This window comes from Notamacropus eugenii, chromosome 4 (assembly GCF_028372415.1).
Source record: "Notamacropus eugenii isolate mMacEug1 chromosome 4, mMacEug1.pri_v2, whole genome shotgun sequence".
NCBI lineage: Eukaryota > Metazoa > Chordata > Mammalia > Diprotodontia > Macropodidae > Notamacropus > Notamacropus eugenii.
The window spans coordinates 17,041,954-17,067,350 of NC_092875.1; the positions used below are offsets into that span (position 1 = coordinate 17,041,954).

General features: G+C 42.2%; 1 protein-coding gene across 4 annotated transcripts in view; it reads left to right on the forward strand.

The window, feature by feature from the left end:
* Positions 1 to 19,553, forward strand: part of CHEK2 (checkpoint kinase 2) — a 46,286-nt gene extending 26,733 nt beyond the window's left edge. For 3 of the 4 annotated variants that reach the window (XM_072600066.1, XM_072600067.1, XM_072600068.1), the window contains 9 exons: positions 126 to 179; positions 2,711 to 2,772; positions 3,913 to 4,012; positions 5,923 to 6,009; positions 6,612 to 6,775; positions 6,969 to 7,084; positions 8,574 to 8,659; positions 18,272 to 18,352; positions 19,304 to 19,553. In XM_072600066.1, coding sequence (XP_072456167.1) covers positions 126 to 179; positions 2,711 to 2,772; positions 3,913 to 4,012; positions 5,923 to 6,009; positions 6,612 to 6,775; positions 6,969 to 7,084; positions 8,574 to 8,659; positions 18,272 to 18,352; positions 19,304 to 19,429 — 876 coding nt within the window. In that variant the 3' untranslated portion in view covers positions 19,430 to 19,553. Of the gene's footprint in view, positions 1 to 125; positions 180 to 2,710; positions 2,773 to 3,912; positions 4,013 to 5,922; positions 6,010 to 6,611; positions 6,776 to 6,968; positions 7,085 to 7,683; positions 7,769 to 8,573; positions 8,660 to 18,271; positions 18,353 to 19,303 lie in introns of all 4 variants that reach the window. The other variant, XR_011965273.1, reaches the window with a different exon arrangement.
* Positions 19,554 to 25,397: the final 5,844 nt, after the last annotated feature.

A 25,397-nucleotide genomic window follows, 5' to 3' on the forward strand; every position in this document is an offset into this window, starting at 1 on the left:
AAAATATTATATCTATGCACTAATGTGTCACCTTATCATCCTTATTTGAAGAAATGTATTGCTTAGTTAGAATTAGAACTTTTAAGGCCTATCGTTGTTTGAAAACAGCACTTTCCTTTTCCAAGGATCCAGCTTTCAATGTTGAAACGGAAATTGAGATTTTGAAGAAACTTAATCATGTAAGTATAACTTTTAAGGTTTATTTTTTAGTCTTAAGCTTAGAAACTTTCATTAGAAAACCCCATATATCCATTGTGGTTTTGAACTTATCACCTACCTAGGTCAATTCATAAAAGTAATGGCTGCCCGTTACAGTCTTTTAACATGGTTTATACGGTATTTACGTATCTGGCCAAAAATGTTAGCACATCAGAGTGGACAGTGTACACATATGTATACATACATGCATATTTACATAAACGTGTGCTGATAACAGCTTTGGAAAATCCGGTTCCCTTCTGTACCATGATGCTTCAGAAAAAGACTCTGAAAGGTGCTGAACAAATATGGCAAACTTTTCAGCCGGTATTAGGTGAACAATTAGTGTCTGTATGCATCAGAGCTCTGTTCTCTATTCCCATTTTTGTGTGCTGTGCTAATTTGGCTCAATTGAGTGTTTTGTTAGCTGAGAAATAGTGACCTGGGGGTGGGGTGGGGTAAACTGGTCTGTGCCTGTTACCAGTCTCCATTGCAACAGTCCTTTTAATTAGCAGTCTCACCCCCCTTCTAAACACAGTCTACTCAGATATAAGCATAATCTAGCTATAGTACTTAACCCAGTTACTCAAAATTTCTAGTCTGCATACCCTTCCAAAACCAAAATTCCCTCCACACTATTTGAGACCCTTCTGTTTCCCTTGGATCTAGAAGTTATAGGGAAATAAATCCATGTAATGCCCCAGCCCTGCCTACAGTCATTATTTCTCTTGTGGGTGTACTCTTTCTCCTGCCTCCTAGATTCTTTGGGGTTTTCCCCCAAAAAATAACCTGGATGCTCTCTTTAAGCATCTGTTTAACTTCCTAATTAACTGGGATGGGGTTACATAACTTGCCCCTATATCCAACACAATTCTGGAGAAACCTTCAAGGTTTCTCAAACACTGCATTTGCACAGGTCTCTCTCAAGTTCAGTCTAATGACTCTAAGTTGATCTCCTGTTTGTAGAGAGGACTGGAAGAGACACCTTTGTTTTGCATCTAACAAGGAGACCATTTGGAAATTTTGGTCTGGAAACAAATTGAACCTGGATTAAATGTGTTTTGAGGCTTTAGTAAAGCCACTTAAGGGGCAGTGGGATGGTGCCGTAGAGCACCAGGCCTGGAGGCAGGAAGTCTCATCTTTGTAAGTCGAAATCCTGCCTCAGACATTTACTGGCTACGTGACCCTGGGCAAGTCACTTCACCCCATTTGCCTTGGTTTGCTAATCTATAAAATGAGCTGGAGAAGGAAATGGTGAACCATTCCAATATCTCTGCCAAGAAAATCTCAAAGGGTGTACCCAGCAGGACATTCTGGGCTTGTGGTTACATGTATGTACACACACACACACACCTGTATACACACACATTATATATATACATGTCATCTCTACTACTAAAGAGTAAGACCCTTGAGGACAGAGAACCTGATTTTACTTACCATTGTATTTTCCCAGTGATTTATACAGAGCACATTTAATTTGTGATTGTTAAATGAAATAATATAACGGTAGTCCATCAAGGGTGCTCACAAATAATGAAGAAAAGATTGGTGATTCATTATAAATCTATCCCAGCTGCTATAAAAACAACCAAGGCCTTTATTTTATTATGACCCTGGGTCTTGTGCCCAAACAAACAGCCCGTGATGTCTGTTTGTTGGCCTGGCATCTGGTGCAGACGCTGTGTTCTTGAGCTGCAGACTCAGGACAGCAGGAGGCCCGGCCTTGCCCTGCACTGCCCCTTGAAGCAGACTCGGGCATCTTCATTTGTGCCTTTCCATCAGTATTGGATGCTTTGCCATCTCAGCCCCTCACTCAGTTGTCACCTTAGCTTCTGTTGACAGACTGTCTCTCATCCACATGTCCCCATCTCTCCATTTCCATGTCCACTCTCTGAGCTCCGGCCCTCAGAGCCTTATTCATGGCCTCTTTCAACAGCTTTCTCCTCATTCTGCCAAGCACAGGGCTGACCCTGGCATTTCCCGGCTCACTGCAGTCCCTTGGCTTCCTGGTAGCTGCAGAATCAAATAGACTCTCCACTGTTTGGCATTTTGAGCACTTCATACCATGGTTCTCTTTACCCAATAACTCCCTCATGGACACTCTAGTCCAGCCAGACAGGCCGTCTTCCTTTCTTAATACAGGGCACTCTGGTCTTATCCGGATTTGCATCAGATGCTCCCCGTGCCTAGGACGTATTCTGTCCTCAGCCCTCCATCGTTTAGAATGTCTTGCTTCCTTCAAGCCTCACCTCAGACACAGATTTCTGGCACCTTTCCCAATTAGCCCTGCTGCTAGTGCCTTCCCCTTGCATCTCCCTCGTATGTACGCACGTGTGTCTGTGTGCCTCTCTTAGCTCCACTGTCTGTTGCCTTGTTAAGGGGAGAAGGAGCCACTGCACCGGGATCTCTCTTGTTCTGGTACCTAAGGGGACCATTGGTGCCTCTTGCTAAGTGCTTGTAGATTAAGTGATCCTTATGGTTGTCTTCTTTTCCTCTTTATTTTTTTAAGCCTTGTATCATCAAGATTAAAAATTTTTTTGATGCCGAAGATTACTTTATTGTTTTGGAACTGTAAGTAAATATTTCTTCCCACCATTCCCATTCAAGCATAATCTCAGACTCAGCACCAGTTTGCAGGGCTTACAGTAGGGGCCCTTGGGGTGTGTTTGTACATGCAGCATTTGTACAAGAAGTTGATGTTGGCCTCACGAAATATCTGTCCAGACATCTCTTCTTGGCAGCCAATCCAAACACTGTTCCGGAGTGGTACTTGAGGAATCACATCTTGTAACAAGTTGCAAGTTTAGTAACTCAGAAATGAATTCTCCCACTTAAACTACTCACTCACTTAGAATATTCCCTGGGCTCAAGATTTATCTTACAATAAATTATGTAGATTATGTCCATCCTTGAATGAACATTGAGTATTTGTCCTGGGAGCTCCTGCCTAAGATGGCGGTGCTTATAGGATATGCCCTTTTGCACATTATATGCTTATTTTAGTCAGCTGCCAGTATTCAGGGCCTTGCTTCTGTAGATGTGGGGGTGTGCAGCTATTGCTTTTAAATCAGAGAATGTGTCTCCCTGACCACAAGAGAGGTTACCTTCCTTGGCTGAGCATGTCCACAGTCTCAATGTCTTTCAGAAAGGCAGCATGGCTGAGCCGGAGTTTTGGGGGACCTGGAGGGAAGCAACAGGTGGTGGCAAAATAGGAATTCAATACTACCTTGCTCCCCCCAAATACTCTGTGGCAGAGATCAATAGTGTCTTACATAGCCCTCTTCCTTATTTTTCTTGTTTTAAAATATTTATGAATATGAATGACTTTGGGAATCACAATTTTTAAAAAGGCTTTGGACCATGACCTAGAAGATGTAGGTTCTAGTGGCTTTTGGTTAGTCATGTATCCTTTGGGGGTTTCAGTTCTCACATCTGGGAAATGAGGAGATTAGATTAGCTCTAGCATTCTATGTTCCTTCATCATCTGTTCAGAAATTTTGAATAAGGAATGTCTAAAAATGCTGTGACTTTTGATTTAGTTTTAATATTTGGTTCTTTCAGTATTCAGTGGACTTTCTTGGCAATGAATGTGACCGCTGAAGCTTGTACCTTTTCTATTCTACTTGTATGTTATTGAGGGAATTTTTGCATCAGGAGTGGGAGGGGCCAAGGTCCTTTCCAGCTCTGAGGTGCTCTCCTTCTCTTTTTCAGGATGGAAGGAGGAGAGCTGTTTGAGAGAGTAGTAAGGAATAAAAGATTGAGTGAAGCTACCTGCAAGCTGTACTTCTATCAGATGCTCCTCGCTGTAAAGGTAGATGAGTGCTCAGTTCTGGAAAAAAACAAACTTCACTCTTCTGTATATCTGTTGTATCTTCATGAGATCAATTCAGTTTGAACGAACAGGGGCCTTGAGAGATGCTCATTTGCCCCAAAGACGGAGTAACCCAAGGGACGCTTGGGCCCAAGAAGAGGCAAAGAGGCAATTCTGAATATCTCTTTTGTACTTGGCCAAAGCCTTCCACCAGCTTCACTTAGCTAACTAGGTACTTGCTGCATTGTCTTATAGGCTAGGCGGTTACATTTCTGATTTTTGTTCTAATATTTTTCTTTTAAATCTGTTGACCTGGAACATCCATTAAACCAGGGTAGTCCCATTCATTCTTTGAAGAGATCCAACATAACCACTAGTGGCCATCTCCAGTCATCCTGATGGATATCTGGCTCCGAAGGACACAGTGAGGCTGGTGACTGCATAGCCCTGACTCACTTGAATCCAATTCTCTTGCAAGTCATAGCATCCCCTCCCCGATGTCAGGGCCTTCTTTGGGAAGGAAGGACAGACAATAACAGTACCTTTATAGAAGTTTTTTGGAAAATTTTGGAAAATTCTAGATTTATCTCATTGCTTAAGTACACACACATACATCCCTGCATATCTATACCTATACATTGCATGATATGAGTGAAGTTTGAGGGGGAAAAGCTGAGCTGGGTGAGCGATCTCTAAAGACCTGCTTAACCCTAGCTCTGCTGGCATAGAGGAATTCCAGCGAGAATCACCCCTCTTGTCATTACTCCTTTGTTTCTGGTTTTACCTTTAATGGCATTGTTACATGAAGCAGATAGTGAGTGAAGTGGGATGCTTCCTTTTCAAAACGAGTAAAAGAACTTTATGAGAACAATTTGTCTTGTTTCTGTTCTCAGTGTATCTAACTCTTGTTTCCTTCACTTTAATCCTTCCTACACTTGAAAAGTGCCAAACTTTTATAACAACTCTTTCACTAGGGCCTCAATTAGCTTGTTTGTTAATTTAGTAAGTGATTGACAGCATACTGGGAAGCACTTAATCCTAAAAGGAACCTTTCTCCTCCTGGACTGAGCTCTGTAGAGAAGTAAGCCTTCCCTCATTTTGTTTTCTCCCCGTTTAAACATTTTGTCCCAGTGTTCCATTCTTTTGGGAAGAGCCAAATGCCTCCCCAAATTTGGAGACTGGCTTAGAAAGTACCTTTACTCCCCTTTTCCTGGGATTGATCCATGTGAGTCCCAGCTGGGACAGTCTGCCCTGTTTATTCCTGAGTGGGAGTTTTGGGTAAAGGAGCTGGGTTTCCTGGGAGATGGGTGGCCTGTAGAATCAATGAAAAGCAAAAAAACCTGAACTTTGTCTCAAAACAAAGAAATCATGAAGACTCTATCCTATTTAGAAATAGGACTAAATTAATCTCAGTGTTGACTCCCTTTCTTATGAATAGTCTCAAGCCTGGGCTGTGGGAATGAGGAAGTTTAGATTTCTGCTTTCTCTTCAAAGGAATTTTAGGATTTTGTAAAACTTGGCATCTTATGTTTCTCTTTATTTAGGAAAGGAAAATTATGTTGTGAAAAGAGACTGGTGATTCTCTTTTAGGAAGTTGACCTTACCTTGGAGAAGAATTGGGTAACGATAAATTAGCATGAGGTGATTTTCGTGTTCTGCTTTTTCTGAGGCAGTCTTATAAATAGAATTTTACTACAGTCTTACAAATTTATTTATGAAAAACAGTCTCATAAATAGAATTTTAAAAGTAAGATCATCTCTGGCGAACTTGTATGTTTTTAGGACTCTTCTGAACAATGTACCTTGAAATTATATTCAGTTATTTTGAAAGATGAACTGCTTTTGAAATGGATTTTCTAACTTTGCTGCATAGTTGATCTCCTGAGTGTCACTCGTTTCTGTCTCTGTAGTACCTTCATGAAAATGGTATTATACACAGGGACTTAAAGCCTGAAAATGTGCTTCTGTCATCTCAGAAAGAGGACTGTCTTATAAAGGTAAGGAGTCTTGACTTCTGTGCTCCAGCAAATTCTCAGTGGTTCATCAGAAACCTCTTTTAAATTGTTATTTATCAGAATTGAAAGGTTCAACAACCTTGGAATATGAACTGTATCCATGGGAATCTTTTGTCCATGAGAGCACAGCATTCTTGGTGGTTTGCTTTTGTCCTGCATCCTTTCTTTGTTTCCTCCACGGTTTCCTCTCGTTGAGAGGAGGCAGAGCATAGTCAGATAAAGAGCCAGCCTTGGAGCCAGGAAGACTTCGGTTCCCGTCTGGCTGCCTGGCTCATCCTGGCTGAGTGACCATGGTCAAGGCGTCTAGCCTCAGAGTGTCCTAGGCCACTGCTGGAACCTGGGGCACTTCCTCACACACACAGGTGATGTTGCACATTTGGTCACCTCTGCTTCACAAAAATACAGGGAAGTACAGGACAAACACTAATTCTTGATGGTATTAAAATTGTAAGCCACTGAATTATAAATACCTTGGATTTAAGACAGTTGGTTTAAGTTGGTGTTAAACCATGTGAATTGAGCCAGCTGGCATTCTTTGTGTGAGTATGTCCTATAAAATGAATCCTTCTGGCCCTGAATTATAGATTACTGATTTTGGGCAATCGAAGATTCTTGGGGAGACATCTCTTATGAGAACTTTATGTGGCACGCCCACCTACTTGGCTCCAGAGGTTGTCCTTTCCATGGGCTCCGCTGGCTACACTCGTGCTGTGGACTGCTGGAGTTTGGGTGTTATCCTCTTCGTTTGGTAAGGTCATTTTCTGGGCCTCAGAATCTGAGTGGAGCTAGTTAGATGTATGTAGATAAGTAGTATTTAAAAGAGTGTTCTAATACTATTGTTAAAATTAAATTGAAATTGAACACTAAAATTGACTTTTGATAATTCAGAGAAACTGATTCTGAAAACATGATGGTTTTTTTTCCTTTCCATCCCCACTAAGTCTTAGTGGATATCCACCATTCTCGGAACATAAGACTCAAGTCCCTTTGAAGGATCAGATTGTCAGTGGGAAATATAAACTCATTCCAGAAGTCTGGGAAACCGTCTCCGACAATGGTATGGATGGATATATTGAAAGGGTTAAGCGTTTGTGGGGTAACCAGGAGAGGCGGGGTTTGCTCCCTCTATGCTTTGAACCTTTTAATTCCACATCAGTTTGACTCTGTGGCACTGGCTGCTGGGTTATCAGCAAGGTTCATGTCTTGGGTTGTTTTGCAGATTTGTGTTTGAATGCTGCAGGTGTAGCAAGGAGCGTAAGATACCAGCGTAGAGAGTAACTTCACTACAAATAGTTTTTAAAATGCAACTTTTGTAATTCTCTAGAATAAAAAGTAAGAACAAAAATTAGGAAGGCTGAACTTTCATGGCTAAAGAATGTAACATCAGTAATAGAAAGTCAAAATATTTTTTCTGGATGGCACATTATTAAAGTGTGTTTGAGCCATCCCTAGGTTGGTTTTGCTTCCTTTCTATATTAACCCTGCGTAAAGCCCTGTTCTAATGCTCTTACACTGTAAAAGAAAGGTTCTTTACCCAAGCCTTGATGTGATCAGTTCATGCGTGTGACATCGGGACAGCCCGTGTGCTAAGAAGTGGAGATATTTTCAGTACTGTCTGGAAGAGTTTAAGATTTAATTCATTTGGAATTTATACAGCAAGGTAATAGAGGACGAGAGGGAAAGGAGAAGAGAATTTGAAAAGGCCGTCCTTAGCGCCCTTCAGTCTGTTTTGAAGAATGTGGTAAGAAGAGATGAGTGGGGAAGTTGACTTCATTGTAAGGAAGGATGTCATGGGTTTAAAGTCGGTTTAAATAGCATGTAGAGTGGGTCCTCTGATCTCTCTGGGTTCCATTCCTTCTTGGGCCATTGATGAGCAGTGTGACCTGGGGAAAAATCCCTTCTGTGTGAGATTCACTTTCTTCATCTGTGAAATAAGGGGGCCGGACTAGATCAGGAGCCCTCACCTTAGTTACGTCTTCATTTTTACCAATATCTGAAATTTAGCCTCTCCTTCACTTATAAGTTTAAAAAAAAAAGCAAAAAACACTCCATGATTTTTGAGAAGGAATTCATAGGTTTCCCCAGACTGCCAAAGGGGTCCCAGACTCCAAAAAAAGGCTCACATGCCGCAGAACATGATTTGAAGAAAGTGAGAATGTTGAACATGGAGAGAAGAGCTAAAGGGAATAAGGCTGTGGGGCCTTGTTCTGCTTGACTTTAGAGGCCAGAACCAAGAGTGGTGGGAGGGAGATGCAAAGAAGGTTACTTCTGCCATTCCAAAGTGGGATAGGCTTCCCTGGGAGGGGAGTGGCTTTCCTCTCCCTGGAGGTATTTAGAGTAAAGACTTCGGGGCCACTTTGAATTGGGGGCTGTTAGAAATGCAATTCCTCCTTAGGTAGAGATTAGACCAAATGGATCCTGCTGTCTCTTCCAACTTGGAAGTTCTGTAACCTGTCATTGTAATAATGCCCAGACTTTTTAATATTGTTTAGTGGGTGAATTAATTGATTGATTGATGGGTAACCTGTCATATCATTTGGTTTTAGCTTTGGATCTTGTTAAGAAGTTGCTGGTAGTGGATCCAGAGAAACGCTACATGACAGAAGAAGCCTTGGCACATCCATGGCTTCAGGTACGTATTAAGATTGTTCTTACACCAAAATGACTACCATATTTTCTGTGCTGAGTTGCTGACTGTTGACGTATCAAAACTTTCAGTTTGGGGCCCCAGTGATGTTCAGATGAACCCAACAGTTGACAGGCATTTCATTTAATGAACTCATCACTAAACCCTGAGCTGGGACTGGGAGATGACTAGGTAGACAGCTACCCTGGGGGCAAAGTGCAGGGTGCTGTGCCCTGGGACACTTTGTAATTGTAATGTGACTTTTTTAGAAGTAAGCATAGTTTTAATGTCAGAAAATTCTGATCCCCTGGGTAGGTGGGTACTTATTATATAATAAACTGAGTTATTGAGTTACAGTGAAGGCGCCAAAGTCCCCAGGGGGATAGGAGCACAGGTAGAGTGGGTGTTTTTTTCTGAGACATTGCTTAGACTCAGGGTGAATAAATGTCAGGTCCGAGTTTTAGTTCAGAGCATTGGAGGGATGTGGGATAGGCAGATGGAGCTCTGCAAAGGATGAGTTTCTTGTCCTTGGAAGAATTTCCTTCTAGCCATTGTCTGTCATTAAAATCAAATGAAGGTGTCATGAGTTCAATGCAGGCCATATGTCATATGGCAGATTTCAGTTTCACTTTACTTAATAGTGTGCCAAGGTCTTTTCAGTGTTGGGAGATGGAGGGTGGACTGTACCCCAGCCATGTTAAAAGTGTTCAGCATGCAAGGAAGGGCATCAGGTTGTGTCAAGGCAGTGTTAAGTAAAATGTTTGGGAGGTCCCCAAGATCATGGAAAAAATGTTCTTTAGTGATAACATTACCCTCATTGGTCTGCTCCCTGAGTCTTTAGAATGAATTACTCTTCCTTTTCTAATGGCGTGTTAACCATCCTGTTTAGATTGTAAGTTGACTGTGCAGGCTATGTCTTCACTCTGCTGACCCCTAGCATTTATCACCCTAACCTTTGGCAGAGCTGACCTTGAACATGTTGAAAAGGTGGCTCATTCATTTGCTCTTTCCTGTGGGATTCAGAGGGCTTTAACCACCATTAATTTGAGAGCACAATTATAAGCTGGAAGACATTTAATAGCATTAGGTAAATTGATAAATAGATACAAGGACAATACCATAGTATATTGAAAGGAGAGCTGGATGACAGGAATAGATCTGCACTCAATTTGACAGGTAAAGGGGGAGAGACTTGGGGCAATAGTGATGGGATGTGAGGGTCTGTACCAGCAGTATCAGAGGAGAGAAAGGGGGCATATTCAAGCATAGCTAGACTGGGAGCCAGGGAACCAAGAAGTTTTCTCTTTCAGTCAAATAAAGGTATAAAGTTACCTCTGGGAGAAATAATTGGCCTAAATTCACACCAGGTTGCAATTCATTGATCATCTTTTTTCAGTGGGGAACAGATTTGGATAGAAGGGACAGAGATAGGCCCTAGGATTCGGGAAGCCTAGTTGTGCTGAAGAACTCTGCCCTTTTGACAGTTTTGTTTAAGGCCAGCTTTTTTCACATACATGGAATCTTGTAAACATTTACAAATAAAGGCTTAGGGTGTTGCTCTGGAAATAGTGTCACTCCCCCCACCCCAAATAACCCCCAAAACAAAAAGCCCTGGTCAAATTATGTTGATTTGGAAGATGAGGGCTCTTCAGACAAGTGATTTGGAAACAAAAAGGAGCCTTTGTCACTAGGGATTCAGATGGAGACAAGAATCAGGCATCTTGGTTCCTTCTCTGTGTTCTAACAGATGAAGGCTAAACTGAGGCAGGGTCCCTTTTTCCATGAGTTTATATTCTGGGTCATGACTAGGAGTTAGGTATGAACAATGCTTTTAAATTCAGTACAGTGTTTTACTTGTAATCTTTATCTGGAGTAGAACTATTATAAGTAGATAAGGAAATCATTGGTCATTCAAGGGATCTGAATTTTTGTTACTGTGGGTATACTTGCAGTAGATCACTGCCTTTTTATAACTCATGATCTTAATGAGTCACTCTGGCTGGGAATATCATCCTCCCATAGCTCCTCTGGTGACTAGCCTTCTGAAGCATCGCTAGGTTGATGTTCAGACACATGGTCTGAACCAGCTTGGATTTGGGTGTTGGGGATGCCAGAACACAAATGAAATGGCCATTGCCTTCTCTGTCTTTAGGGAGATTACATTCTTGTAGGGTAAAAAATACTGTGCTCATTGACAAATCTGTAGAAAGTAATTTGGAGAAGAAGCACCAGAAGGGTGGTGCCGGGGCATGAAGTGAGGCGAGGTGTCTTTGTAGAGGGGTAGCAGCCAGTGCTGTTCTTTGGAGGAAGCAGTGAGGTGAGGGGGTATGTGGAAGTCTAAAACCTGATCAGTCTGTCAAGATAGACTAGAGCCAGCTTAGAGTGTGCATTTTATCCTAGACTGTCCTAGGGAGTGATTTGAGCTTTTTGAGCCAAGAAGTCACATGATCAGACCCTTGCTTTAGGAGTGTCAATTTGGCAGCTGTGTGGAGGATGGATTGGAGAAGAGGCTGTAGTCAGACCATTTAGGAAGCTTTTACAGTAGTCCAGGTGAGAGAGAGGTAAGGAGGACCTGAATCTGGGTGATGGGCTTGTCATTGGAGAAAAGAAGACAGATCTGACTGATGTTGTAAAGGTAGAATCAGTCAGATTTTGTAAAATGGTTAGATATGAGGGGGGTGGTGAGAGAGTGAGGGCACAAGAAGGACTGAAAGGATGGTGATGCCAACAATTGAAATAGGAAAATAATTAAATGGGGAGGGTCTTGGGGGAAAGATGAAGAACTAGGTTTTGGACATGGGATCATGAACTTAGAACTGAAAAGGATTACAGAGGCTGTTTAGTTCAGTCCCTTATTTCTCAGATGAAGAAACTGAGGCCCACGGAAAGTTGTGACCTGTTGAGTATGTGTTGCCCATAGTACTGCCATTTAAAGATGGCCAGTAGGTTGTTGGTGATCCAGGACTGGAATTCTGGAGGGACAAGAGCTGAATATACAGATCTGGGAGTCATCTCATCAAGATGATTATTAAACTCATTTGAGCTGAAGAGGTAACCAATAAGCCCCATAGTTAGATGGCATGATGAGGTCAATGATTCTGCAAAGGGGTCTGAGAAAGAGCTGTCAGACAAGAGAGCAGGGGCACAACAAGCCAGAGAGGGTGGTCCATCCACACCACAGAGCTCCGTAGAGAGGTCAAGAAGTCCAGTGGAGGGGAAGGATTCTTTTAGAGCCTTGAGGAGAATATTGGGGGTATGGAACCCCAGTAGCAGGAAGGAAGACAGCTGAGCTTTCCCCCACGAATCTGAAAAACACGCTGGGACTGAGCCCTGGTGTGGAAATCAAAGAAGGAAAATATCAGCGTATCTTTTTTTCCAGCCTCAGTCAGCATAGGGAGACAGAGGCCTGTAGATGCTGGGAATGTGAGTCTAGCCAGGAAGTATTTTATAGGATATTCTGGGACAGAGACTGAAAGAGGACTGAAGATATGTATCAGGGCAAGAAGAGGCCCCAGACCCACACAGAAGAGCCTGACCTTGTGCAGGCTGTAGGAACACATTCTGACTTGTTAGCTTTGTCACTCATTACCCAGGTCTAGGTCGAAGATCCAGGGCAGGCTGAGGAAAGGACTTGGCCTCAGGGTGACTTCCAGGGTGGAGTGACTGTCAAGGCCTAGGATGTGTACTGAACAAGTAGCTAGTTCAGAAGCAAGCGGCAGCATCCATGTGGGTCACAGCCTAGGAGCAGAGCTTTGTCTCAGGTCAGCCTCCAGTCCAGTCAGAAGCCTGCAGCATTATAACCAGACCAGGAATCTCAAACCAAGGGGAAAGCCTGCAGTTCTGTCCTATGGAAGGAGCAGAGCTTCCCAACTGGCTGAGAGTGGCTGAGTCCAACAGAACTCTACTGAAACTCTGGAGCGAGCCCGCTGGCCTGTTCAGACCCAAATCATGATCAGTAACTCTCAGAGCTCAGACCAAGAGGCAATGATCAGACTTTCCCTGGATCACACCACTTGGGGAGCACTGAAAGCTTGCAGGTCTCCAGCTTGAGCTATTGACATCCTAGAACAACACCACATCGTTACCCCAAGAACGTAGCAGAAGGACCCAAGAAGACACAAGCTTCAGCCCCTGGCCCTGAAATAAACTCCCAATAGAAAGCCGTCAAAGCAAATTTTAAAAAAGGATCCCACCATAAGGAGCAGATACGATGACAGAGATCCTGAAGCCATAACTAGAAGAGAATGACTAAAATACCTACAAAGCCTCAAAGACAAACACAGCGTGTATGCAGATATGGCAGGCATACATAGAAGAGAGAAAGTAGGAGTTAGTGGGGAAAAAAAGGTAAAAAAGATTTTTATAAATAAAATGAAAGCACCAGATGAAAAATTTGGAAAAGAAAGGAGAAAGGAATAGCTTGTCATAAGAGATATAGAACTATATGCTAGAAGTCAATGACCCCATGAGACACCATGAAATATTAAAACAAAGTCAAAATAGTAGGAAAAAAATGAAGATGACATAAAGCATTTCATAGTAAAACAACTGACCTGAGAAGCAGGTGGAGGAGAGATACTTTAAGAGTCCCTGGACTGCCTGAAAGCCGTGGCCAAAACAAGAGCTGAGACATTATATTACAAGAAATCTTAAAACTTTGCCCAGGGGGAAAGAAGAAATAGAATCCTGTGGTTACAACTGAAATAAAAAAAATGAAAACTCTCAGAAACATGATAGCCCAAAATCCAGGACAAATATAAATACTGCAAGTAGCTAGAAGAAAGAATTCAACTTTTGGAGCCACCAGCTGGGTCACACATGATTTAGCAGCCACTGCTTGTTAGGAATGGAGAGCTAGGAATATGATATTCTGAAAGGAAATGGAGATGGGCTTTCAGCTTACAAGCACAACCTACCCAGAAAAACTGGACATTATCTGACAGGAGAAACGTTCCTGATGAGGAGACCAGAGCGTATGGAAACTCTGAAATAGGAACCCAAGGGTCAAGAGGAAATATAAAAAAGCAAAGGTGAGGGAGTAGTCATAAGCAGTTAAATGAGTGTATAAACTTTTCCTGTCATGAGGAGGTCATCGAGTCTAATAAAACAGAGCAAGGGTTTGAGAAGAGTTTTGATGATCTTAAAATAGGAATAGAATGGGGGTGTTAGAGAAAATACACGAGGGGGGAGAAAGTTATTTCATGTAATTGAGGTGTGCAACTAGAAGGCTATACAGATGAGAAAGGGCTAGGGGAAGTGGGTAACACTCGAGCCTCACCATTACCTGAATTGTTCAAGGAGGAAAGAACACAGACACACACATACTTCACCCATTGATGGAAAAGAGAAGGGAGAGAGTGCAATGACAGGTGCAGGGAGGTTGGTGAAGGGAAGGATTAATCCTAAGAAATTAATTTAAAGAAATACATTTAATTTAAAAATTAGTCTGAAGAAACTCAACTTTAGAAAGGTGGAATGGGGGGAAGAAAGGGGAAAGTAGCAAGTTAAAAGAAAAGAAATGCTTTAGCCTAAGAGCCTTAGAATCTGGATGAAGGAAAGAAAGGGGGCTGAGTACACTACTCCTCTCTCCACTCTTCTGTATGAGGAGGAGGCAGGAAACAAAGCCCCTGATGCTCACCAGCTTAAGGTTGATCAGTTCTATGAAGATTTACAACATCTTCTAGAAATAACACCAAAGAAAGCTGTTACATTCATCATAGAGGACTGGAATGCTGAAGTAGGAAATAAAAAGATAATTGAAATAATAGGCAAGTTTGGCCTTGGGGTACAAAGTGCAGCAGGGCAGAGACAGAATGTGATCAAGATAACTCAGTGGTCATCACAGGCACTCTTTTTCAACAACCAAAAGGGCGACCACACGGACGTCACTAGATGGTTAATATGGAACAACTGATTGGTTCAAGTCTGAGAAAGGAATACGACAGGGCTGAATGCTGTCGCCTTATTTATATTTAACTTGTCAGCAGAGTACATCATGTGAAATGCCAGGCTGGACGAATTAAAAGCTGGAATGAAGATGGCTGGGAAAAATATCACCTATCTCAGACGTGCAGGCGATACCACTCAGACGGCAGAAAGTGAAGAAGAAGGAAGAAGCCTCTTGATAAGTGTGAAAGAGGAGAGTGTAAAAGTTGGCTTAAAGCTTAACATCAAAAAAAAAAAAAATGAAGATCATGGCGACTAGTCCCATGGCTTCCTGGTAAGAAGTGTCAGAGTTTATGTTCTTGGGAGGATCGCTGCATTCAGTCGGTCACTGCAGCCATGGAATTAAAGACCTTTGCTCCTTGGAAGGAAAGCTGTGGCGAATCTGAACAGCAGAATGAAAACAGAGATGTCTCCTGCTCTGGGAGGGAATAAAGGCAGATATATGTTGACTGAAAAAATAAAATTTGGGGGAAAAAAAGCCTATTTAGGTAGTGGGATAGAGGAAAAGATAAAAGGACTTTCACCTTAGCAGGGAAGGCCTATTTGAGAAGAGAACATAAATCTGAGTGGATCCAGTTAGCATTTGTAGGTATGAGCTTCCTGCAGCATTGCTCAGCAGCCTTTAGAGTAGGAGCAAGGGAGGAAAATGAGGGAAGTAAGCCAAGGCTGGGGTTTTATGCTGTGTGAACCACGAGGGGGTGTGTGATTCGAGAGTTGAGGGGCAATATCTAGTGAAGTAGTTAATCCTAGAGTCAAGAAAAGTGGGAAAGGGAGGCCTGGAAATTATGGCGAGAAGGGAAATTAGTAAACATTTGTACCTGCTATGTGCCAGGCATTGTATGTGAGAGGACAGAAGGCCCTTTATGCTCAGGGGAATTTGAGTCCTGCATTATAGAGGTGGGATAATTGTGAGCGATATGAAGATCAGAGGTAGGGCCACCTCGGTGTGTGACTGAGATGCAGAGAAGGAGTAGGTCACTAGAGTTGAGGAGGTAGGCTATGGTGTGTTATATAGGAGTGAAGGCTCCTAGAAAAAGGGCAGGGTTTGGAGAGGACGATTGTATTGGATACAAAATCCTTGGGATAGTGTAGAGAATTTCCATGTCGATCTGGATGAGGTGAAAATTTCTGGGTAAATCAAAGAGGAGTTTGCTGAGATGGCAGTAAGGAGAGGAAAGAGAACACGAAGCTAAGAGGACATTGTTTGACAGAACTGAAGATCCAAAATGATCTTGACAGGCTAGAACAGCAGGCCAAACATAATGCAGTGATGTGTCAGTTCCATCAGTTACACTCCAGTGTTTAAAAAAATTACTTCACAATTTGTCTATACAAGATCTGGCGGTTTTGGCATGTGAACTTACTCTGATTCAGCAGGGTGACATGGCAGCCGAAAAGAGCTAATGTAATTTTGGGCTGCATTAAGAGGAAAAACTTTTGAGGAAACAGTACTTGACAGCACCATTGTACCTTGGTCAGACCACATTTGGAGTGACCGTGCTCAGAGCTAGGTACCAGGTTGCAGTAAGGTCATAGCTAGAGAGTATCCTGAGGTGAGCAACCCAGATGGCAAACAGCCTTGGGTTCATGTTCTGTGGGGACCATTTGAAAGAACTGAGACTGTTTAGTCTGAAAAAGATAAGACTTAGACTTTATAAAATGGGGTGGGAGGAGGCAGAGCATATGATAACCATTTAAGTATTTGAAAGCTTGTCACATGAGAGAGACTTATTTTTGTTCAGCCCCAGAGGCCAGAGTAAAGACCAATGGGGAGAAGTTGTAAAATAGCAAGTTTAGCTCAATGTCAGAAAACCTTGCTAAGCATTCTAGCTGTCTCAAAGTCAAATGATGTTCTTTGAGAGTTAGTGGAGTTTTCCTCCTTAGAGGAAGCCAAAGGTTGGATGACCAACATGAGATATGTTGTAGATGGGATAACATTTCAGATGGGGCTGACTACTAAGGACCCATCTAACTTTGACATTCTGTGACCATTGTAATCTTTCTGAGGAGACCCTGGAGGAAATGGGACATTTTTGATAAATACTTACCTAGTAAGCTTTACATGGGCCAGGCCCTAGATTGGGAAATAGGTGAGAGACAGATTTACGAAGGTGAGGATTTGGCATATTCAGATGACCAGGTCCTAGAGGCTATGGCTTGAAGATAAAGGTGATTCCAGGAGCAGTCTGCAGGATAGGGAAGGGATAATTATCTAGAGCTTTTTCGTTCCTTCTTCCCTGGCAGCACCACCTCTGGCACCATCTACTTGTACCAGGATGTGGGGAGGAAGAAGGGAATTGAAATCCGTTGGCATTTCTGCCACTGCACCAATATAAGGTCTTGGTGTCAGGAAGTTAGAAATAAATGGTCTGGGGACTAGTTTTAGATGTCATCATTTCTTTTCCCCCATTATATGGGCAACTGAGAGTTGGCTGTATTTGAACTGGCTTTAGCAGAACTGTTTGGGATTGGATGGGGATCGGACCTTTGTTGGTAGAGAGATCCGGTACAGGTTAGCATTTTTTCCATCGTGTACAGACTTGGTTACTGAGAGTGTTGTGAGATTATGTAACTTGCCTAGTCTGGGTCGGAAGGGTGCTTACCTCCAGGATTTTTGGCACCTATGCCAGCTAAGCCATGCTGCCATGCCGAATGGGAAGGGATGGCTATAGAAATAAATCCGTTAGTTGTCTTACCTTCGCTGCTTTTATTTAGACTTAATTCATGTCAGACACGATGAACTCCTTTATCATAAAAATGCTAAAACTCTAGAATGGGGGCCACCAAGGCTATTAACTTCGATTTTTGGAGGCTTTTATGAAAGGAATAAATATTCCTCCATCTTGGATGGCTTGTTTAGTTGCCTTTCTAAAGGTGGGAAAAATTGATTTTCTTCTTCTCATCTAGTCCCAATACAGTTATTAGAGTGAATGATGAAGGCATTTCTTAACCACTTCCTGTGTGCGAAGCAATATCCAAAGTATTGGGTTCAAGAAGTCAGACAGGGCCTGCCCTCAGGAAGCTTCTGTCCTAGACAGGCTCATGGAAGGCTGCAGCTGCAAGTCAGATAGAAAGATCCCATCGTTCTTAGGGGGCAGCAGAAAAGAAGATAGGGATGTCTCTTGGGCTCATGGTACTGGGCCTGGGTGGTCTAAGAGACCATGAAAGATAGGAGATGGATACATTAGGAAAACCTCTTGGAATGATAGTAGATGGTGTGTTTTGGCTTTTTGGTTTGTGTCTTTTTTAAGCATGACCTGTTGAAGCAGCCTCTGTTGGGGCAGTCCCTGGGAGCCAGGCAGCAGTTCTCTAAAATTTTATGTTGGTATTATTTAACCCTAGAAATCCTAAGTGCAGGTAGTATGCTAGCCTTTTAGATTCTGAGTTAGGGAATAGTTTCCTTGGATCTCCAGAGATTTTCCATTAAAGCAAAATACTTCTGTCCCGGCTACTAGTTTTTAATGAGAACAACTGGGCATGTATAGAGTCCTGTTGGCTTAATTAAGGATAAGCTTCAGGAAGATGTTTGAATTTGTAAGAAAACTGTCTCCTTTCCCTATGTGCCTGTTTTAAAGCACAGCATTATAATTTGATCATGGAATTGGCTTCTTTTAGGTCTCCCTTTCATGGAGGTTATACTTATTTATTGTTTTGTTCTGAAACTCTTTATAGGATGAAGAGATGAAAAGCAAATTCCATGCTCTGCTTCTGGAGGAAACTAAGTCATCAAGTCTGCCTTTGAGCCCAGCCCAGGTATGATATTTTGTTTGAGAAATGGCTGAGTTTGAGGAGCCAGTGGTGGATCGAAGAATATAAAATATTTACATAATGCCCATTTTGTGATTTGAAAAACACCTTTAAAATCATCATTAAAGAGAATTTTTTTTCAAGGTAAGACATCATCATTTCTTTTTGAACTTTAAAATTCATATTCTACCAACTTATGTTCAGCATCAGCCATGCAGAAAGCTCTGTACCCGGACTTGAGGAGAGGGGAGATTCAGAGCTAACAAAGTAGGCTCCTTGACCTTAAAGAATTTAGAATCTAATGGAGGAAAAGAATACAAGTCACAATAAGACACAATAGAAACAAATCTGTGCCATAGTATGGAGAGCGCTGAGAATTCCAGGAAAAGAATTTCTTGATTGCCCTCTGATGCTCAAGTCGGAAGTTGGAAGTACTTGATCCATTTCAGAGGACTAACCAAAGGCATCTTTGTTGAAAGAAGCCTCCTTCATTGGAGGGCTTGGGAGTGCCATTAGAGCGCTGTTGTGATTCCAACTGGTTGTTCCAAGTAGTTGAGTCATTGTCATCTGATCGATTCTTGAAAACGTTGCTTGCAAAGTGTTTTATAATGACCAGTTCACTGTCACAGCACTTTTTAAGGATGAGTGACAATTTTCTGTGCCACTAGGAGGAAGGAAAGCCTGAATAGCCTTCGACATCTGAGTCTTGTCATTTTGCAGAAAAGAAAAGGGAGTTCACCTCCCTTGTTTTAGAGAGGAGGGAACTGAGGATTAGGAATGTGAACTGACTTGTCTAGTCACACACTTGTTAATTGTTAGAGGGGAGATTTGAACTCAGGTCCTCTGATTCTAGGGGCTGTCCCTTTTCCACAGTATCACAGTTGTAGCATGTTTTTTTATCCATCAGATGTTTGAAGGCAGATTTTTCAGCTAAAAGTTTTTAAATTTCTTTTTCAGCTTCACAGAAGCAGAAAACGTCCATACGAAGGGGAAGAAGAGGATGAAGCTAGCTCTTCAGAACATTGCCTAGCCTCTACCTCCATGCAGACGGCACCATTGCAAGAAAAAAGGGAAAGAAAGTGACTTTATAACTTGCCTTTTGCTAGTCATTTTGGGATAATTTTCTATTTTTTATAAAGTGAGTTTTTTAAAAAATAGAAAAATTGTTTAACATAATCATTGATGTACAAATAAAAAATTAATATAATCGTGGATTTGTATTTGTATGGTCAAATATAATATTATGTATCATCAGTTAAGCACCTAAAACTGGAGGAGACCTTGGATGCCCTCTAGACCAACCCCCTCATTTTTTAGGTGACCATATTATCCCATAGGAATAGGACTGGGGAAGGGCATTGGCTGGGGAGTCAGAGAGCCTGTGTCAAAATCCCACCTCTTCCTCCTGTCTGTGTCATTTTACAAGTCATTTGACCTCCTTTAGCCTATTGGCCTTGGCAACCTCTAAGGTCCCCTCCAGCTCTAGATCTCTAGAACAACCTATGCTCCCCAAATGCCTCTGTATAAATAATAGTTAGAAAAATTAATATAGAAATGCTTTGTGGAACTTAACAATAACCCTGTGGGGTGTAAGTACTCCAAGTATTATCTCCATTTTATAGAAGATAAGAAATTCAGAAGAGATTGGGATCCAGGATGACACATGACACAGGACCCAAGTCCATGATTTTTCTGCTGTGCTTTGCAAAAGCCATCCCTCCTCCCCAGAATCAAGGGAAAGAATGGGGTGCTTCTGGAATGTGTCCAAGACTCATAGAAGGAGCCTCCTTCAGTGAGGCAGCCATCTGTGCCCATGTGTTGTCTGCTACTCATCTCTCTTCTAAGCGTTCACCAGAGGAGTCCAGCCAATGGGATGGAGGCTGATGCCTTCCTTGTGTCATGAGGGCACTCGCAGAGCGCTGGCTGTCTGCTGCGATCCTTGCTTTTGCCGTGGGAGCTGATCTTTGCTTCTTGCTCAGTTCCTTGATAACATCCATTTGCTTTGGAGTCCCTAGATGATTCCAGGTTGCAGCCAGTATACTTCCTCCTACCATGTGCCTCTCCATTGCTCTCTGTGAGAGTCATTTTCATTTCTTTCGAGATTGTCAGATTACAGGCCATACAGCAATACCAGTAGAATACCAGTAGAAAGGATGGGCCTTTGTTTTCAGCAAAAGAGTTATGCAGCGTCCTGACAGAAATTCAGCCTGCTTTCCTTTTCAACTCTGTGTCCAGTTCATTTTCCACTTGTACCACCTCTCAGACGTCCATGTGTATGTACACATATATACATATATGTAAATATGCATACATCACAGAAATGTGGATGTGTGGTGTGTGTGTATATTTGTACACATGCACACACACTGTTGCACAAGCTCTAGAGGTGTCCATCTAAGTGCATACTGAAATCAAGACAACAGAGAATTTTCATCTTTTCGATCTTCTTGTATGAATGGCCAGGTCTAACTCCTTTGAGTGATTGCAGATCTCTTCCAGAAGTTCTCCAGTATCCTGTGGCTTGATGCATTCACACCAGTGTCATTTGTAAACAGGAGCAACTGGGGACCTCTCCATCTGCCTCTTTGACCCAGACTGTTCTGGATTCCTTCTTTCATCACTATGCTGAATAGCTTTGGCAAGCCTACATCTCCCTGCTTTATGCCTTACTTGATGGTTATTCTTAGACCTCAAACCTGTCAGTGAGTTAGGTGGGTGTCTATCCTGAGGAACAGGTAGATGAGAACAATTTTTTCCAACAGGCATCAAGGTGGCTGAAACAGGTGCTATGGAGCACTTAGAGCTTGGTCTGTTTGCCTTAGTTTCCTCATCTGTAAAATGAGCAGGAGAAGGAAATGGCAAACCATTCTAGTATCTTTGCCAAGAAAATCCCAAGTCGGGTCATGAAGAGTCAGACACAACTGAACAACCACAACAGTCATCCCGGGTCATTGCCAGTTTTCCTGACTTTCCTATTGCCACTAGACCTTGATGGACTGGAAAAGAGTGAGGCTGATGACATTGTGCAGCTCTGCCTCACTTAAATCTAATTCATGTGCGAGTCAAGACAATACCCTGTGATTTCATTGGTCTTCAGAGCAAAGGACACATTATCAGAGAGGGTCTCTGAACAAGGTTATTTCTGTTTTATCTTCCAAGAAATCTTGAAAGATCATAACATGGGTTGAAGGCATTGTTGTGAATGAGTTGTAAGTGTTTTGTTCCAAGTCAAATACTGTTTCATAATCAACACAGCACAATGGGATCTTATTCTCTAAATCAGTCGATTGTGACATGGTAAAGATGCACTCCCCTATTGAATATCACTTGTGAAAATTGACTTCCCTACAAATACCCTCATTGAGGATGCTCTCTGTTAGTGTACAGATGACCTTATGGTCTGACTCATTCACTCGAGCTTCATACTGAGATGGTCAAATAACCCTTAATCTTGAGAAATTGCCCACAAGGATTCTACTTACACGTCTGTGAATCCCGAAATTCCTTTATATGATCATAATCTCTTATCGTTCCATCTTTCCCTCTGCCTTATGATTTATAGCATTGTTTTTCATCTTCATGACCTTCAATCCCTCCACCATTTACTTCTTTTCTAGGCATTGGTGACAGTGTTTTCCCTTCCTCATCTTGATTCCTTGGTGAATAAATTTAACAGTGTTCTCTTCACTTGAGTCCTTTGGCCCACTTATCTTATTACTAATCATGCCTTGCCAACCCCCAGCCTTGGATTACTCTGACCAGTACTGCCTTTGCTCATCATTTGTTTGGCAGCACAAATCTAGGGAAAATCATGAGATCATGCTGCCTGGGTTCACTCCAAATCATCAGTACAGATAATCTCATCGGAGCCTTTTCATACTACTGTCAGGGAATCAATGTCCCATTCACTAAAGTGGTTATTCCAAACCTTTTCATCCCTCCTTAAACCTCTCATGGCTCCCTCTTTCCCTGCTCCTTCAGCTGAAAATCTTGCCTCATCACACTGAAAAAATTGAGGTCATTTACTAAGAACCTTCTCTTCCCTCCTTATCTCACTTTTCCTTGATGTCTTCTCCAAGAGGTGACCCTTCTCCTTGCCAAGGCAAACCCTTCCTTCTATATGTACCCTGAGTCCCATGACATCCCATGCTTTCCCAGAGAAGAGGTTGACTCCTCTGTCATTCTTTTTTTTATTAATTTGTTTTCAGTTTTCTACAATCACTTCTATGTATCTTAGATTTTTCCCCCTCCCTCTCCTTCCTTCTTCCTTCCTCCCCTCCCTCGCCGAGGCGGCATGCAATCTTACAGGTTCTACTCATACGTTCTTATTTAATACATTTTCCCCTTAGTCATGTTGCACAGCAGAATTCAAATGAATGAGAGAAACCACCAGCACAAAACATAACTCAAAAGAAAATGGTCTGCTTCGTTCTGTGATCCAGTTCCATAGTTCTTTCTCTGGATGTGGAAGGCATTTTGCCTTGAGTCCATTGGGAATGTTTTAGGTCCTTGCATTGCTGTGAAAGGGCTAAGTTGTTGCTGTGTACAAAGTTCTGGTTCTGCTCCTTTCAGTCAGCATCAGTTCATATAAGTCCTTCAGGGCCTCTCTGAAGTCTTCCTGTTCATAGTTTCTCATACCACAATAGTATTCCATTACATTCATATACCATAATCTGTTCAGCCATTCCCCAATTGATGGGCATCCCCTCGATTTCCAGTTCTTGGCCACCACAAAGAGAGCTGCTATAAATATTTTTGTACATGTGGGACCCTTTCCCATTTTTATGATCTCTTGGGGATACAGTCCTAGAAGAGATATTGCTGGGTCAAAGGGTATGCACATTTTTGTAGCCCTTTGGGCATAGTTCCAAATTGCTCTCCAGAACGGTTGGATCAGCTCAGAGCTCCACCAACAATGAATTAGTGTTCCAGTTCTCCCACATCTTCTCCAACATTTATCATCTTTCTGTTTTGTCATGTTAGCCAATCTGGTAGATGTGATGTGGTATCTCAGAGTTGTTTTGATTTGCTTCTCTCTAATCGATGATTTAGAGCATTTTTTCATATGACTATAGATAGCTTTAATTTCTTCCTCTGAAAACTGCCTGTTCATATCCTTTGACCATTTATCATTTGGGGAATGACTTGTATTCTTGTACATTTGACTCAGTTCTCCATATATTTTAGAAATGAAGCCTTTATCACAGACACTAGTTGCAAAAATTCTTTCTCAGTTTTCTGCTTCCCTCCTAATCTTGGTTGCATTGGGTCATCCTTACTTTTTCACTAATCTTTGATCTTCTGTCTTGTGGCTGAAGGACACGTCCATGTCTTTCCGCATCCTTCAAAATCCTCTATTTGATCTGACTCGCCATCCCTGTTACTGCCGTTTCTTTCTCCTCTGTCATCCCCTAGTTATCATCCTTTAACTCTCTCCTTTTGTGGCTAACCTCCTTGAGAAAGCAGACTCTGATTGGTGCCTCTACCTCTTCTCACGCTCCTCTAAAGCTTCTGCAATCTGGCTTCCAATCCCATCATTTAACTGAAATCGCTCTCTCCAAAATTACCAAGGAGCTCTTAATTGCCAAAATCTAATGGCCTTTTCTCATCCTTCTTGACCGCACTGACATTCGAGTCCTCTCTTCTGGATACTCTTTTCTCTCTAGACTTTCATAATCCTGATTCTTCCTGACTCTGACCTGAACCCTCTTTTGCTCTATACAACTTCGCTAGGTGATTTCATCAGCTCCCTTGGTTTCAATTATTATTTCTATGCAGATGCTTCTCAGATCTGATTATCCAGCTCTAAACTCTCTCCTGTCCCACAGTTTCACATCACTAACTGCCTCTTGGCCATCTCAAATTGGATGTCCTGTAGATATCTCAACATGTCTAAGCCAGAATTCACGTCTCCCCCAAAGTCCCCCATTTTCCCAAATTCCGTGCTAGTGTCAAGGGTATCACCATCCAGTCACTCAGGCTCACATCTACCTACACCACATATACAATCTGTTGTCGAGTATTTTCATTGTATTTATAACATCTTACATACACCCCTTTCAGAGGCAGCAAGGTGGCCCAGTCGATAGAGCACTGGGCCTGGGGTCAAGAAGACTTGTGTTTAGATTCAGCCTCAAACACTTAATAACTGTGTGACCTCAGAGAAGTCATTTCACCTCTGTCTGCCTCAGTTTGCCCAAATGTAAAGTGGGGATAATAGTAGGACCTACCTCACAGGATTGTTATGAGGGTCAAATGAATTTATATCTATAAAACACTTAGCACAGTGCCTGGCATGTAGGAGGATTTAAGTGCTCCCTCCCTTCCCTTTTCCCCTTTCCTTCCTCCCCTCCACTCATACTCTGGTGTAGGTCTCATCACCAGGAATTAGCTTGAACTGTTTCAAAAACCTCTCCACCTTAAGACTCTTGCCCAATCCAGTCCAGCCTCCACTCAGGTGTCAAACCAATCTTTTTTTTTTTTTTTTCATTTTTATTTATTGTTTTCAACATTCACTTTTATAAGATTTTGAGTTCTAATTTTTTTCCCTGTCTCCCTTCCCCCCTCCCCAAGACAGCATGTAATCTGATATAGGCTATACATGTACAATCATATTAAACATATTTCCACATTAGTCATGTGAAAGAAAGAACAAAAGGGAAAACCAAGAGAAAGAAAAAACAAACCAAGAAAAAAAAAGAGAAAATCGTCTGTTTTAATCTGCATTCTGACTCCCCAGTTCTTTCTCTGGATGTGGACAGCATTTTCCATCATGAGTCTTTTGGAGTTGTCTTGGATACTTGCACTGCTGAGAAGAGCTAAGTCTATCAGAGTTGGTCCTCGCACAGCGTTGCTGTGACTGTACAATGTTCTCCTGCAAACTGATCTTAAAGTACAGGTCTGAGCAGATCACACACTGCCTCTCTTCCTACCCTCCTATTTAAAACTCCAGTGGTTCCCAATTGCCCCCAGGATCATATAGAAAATCTTGTTTGGCCTTTAAACCTTTTCATAAGCTGACCACTTCCTGTCTTTTCCTGTATACTTACAT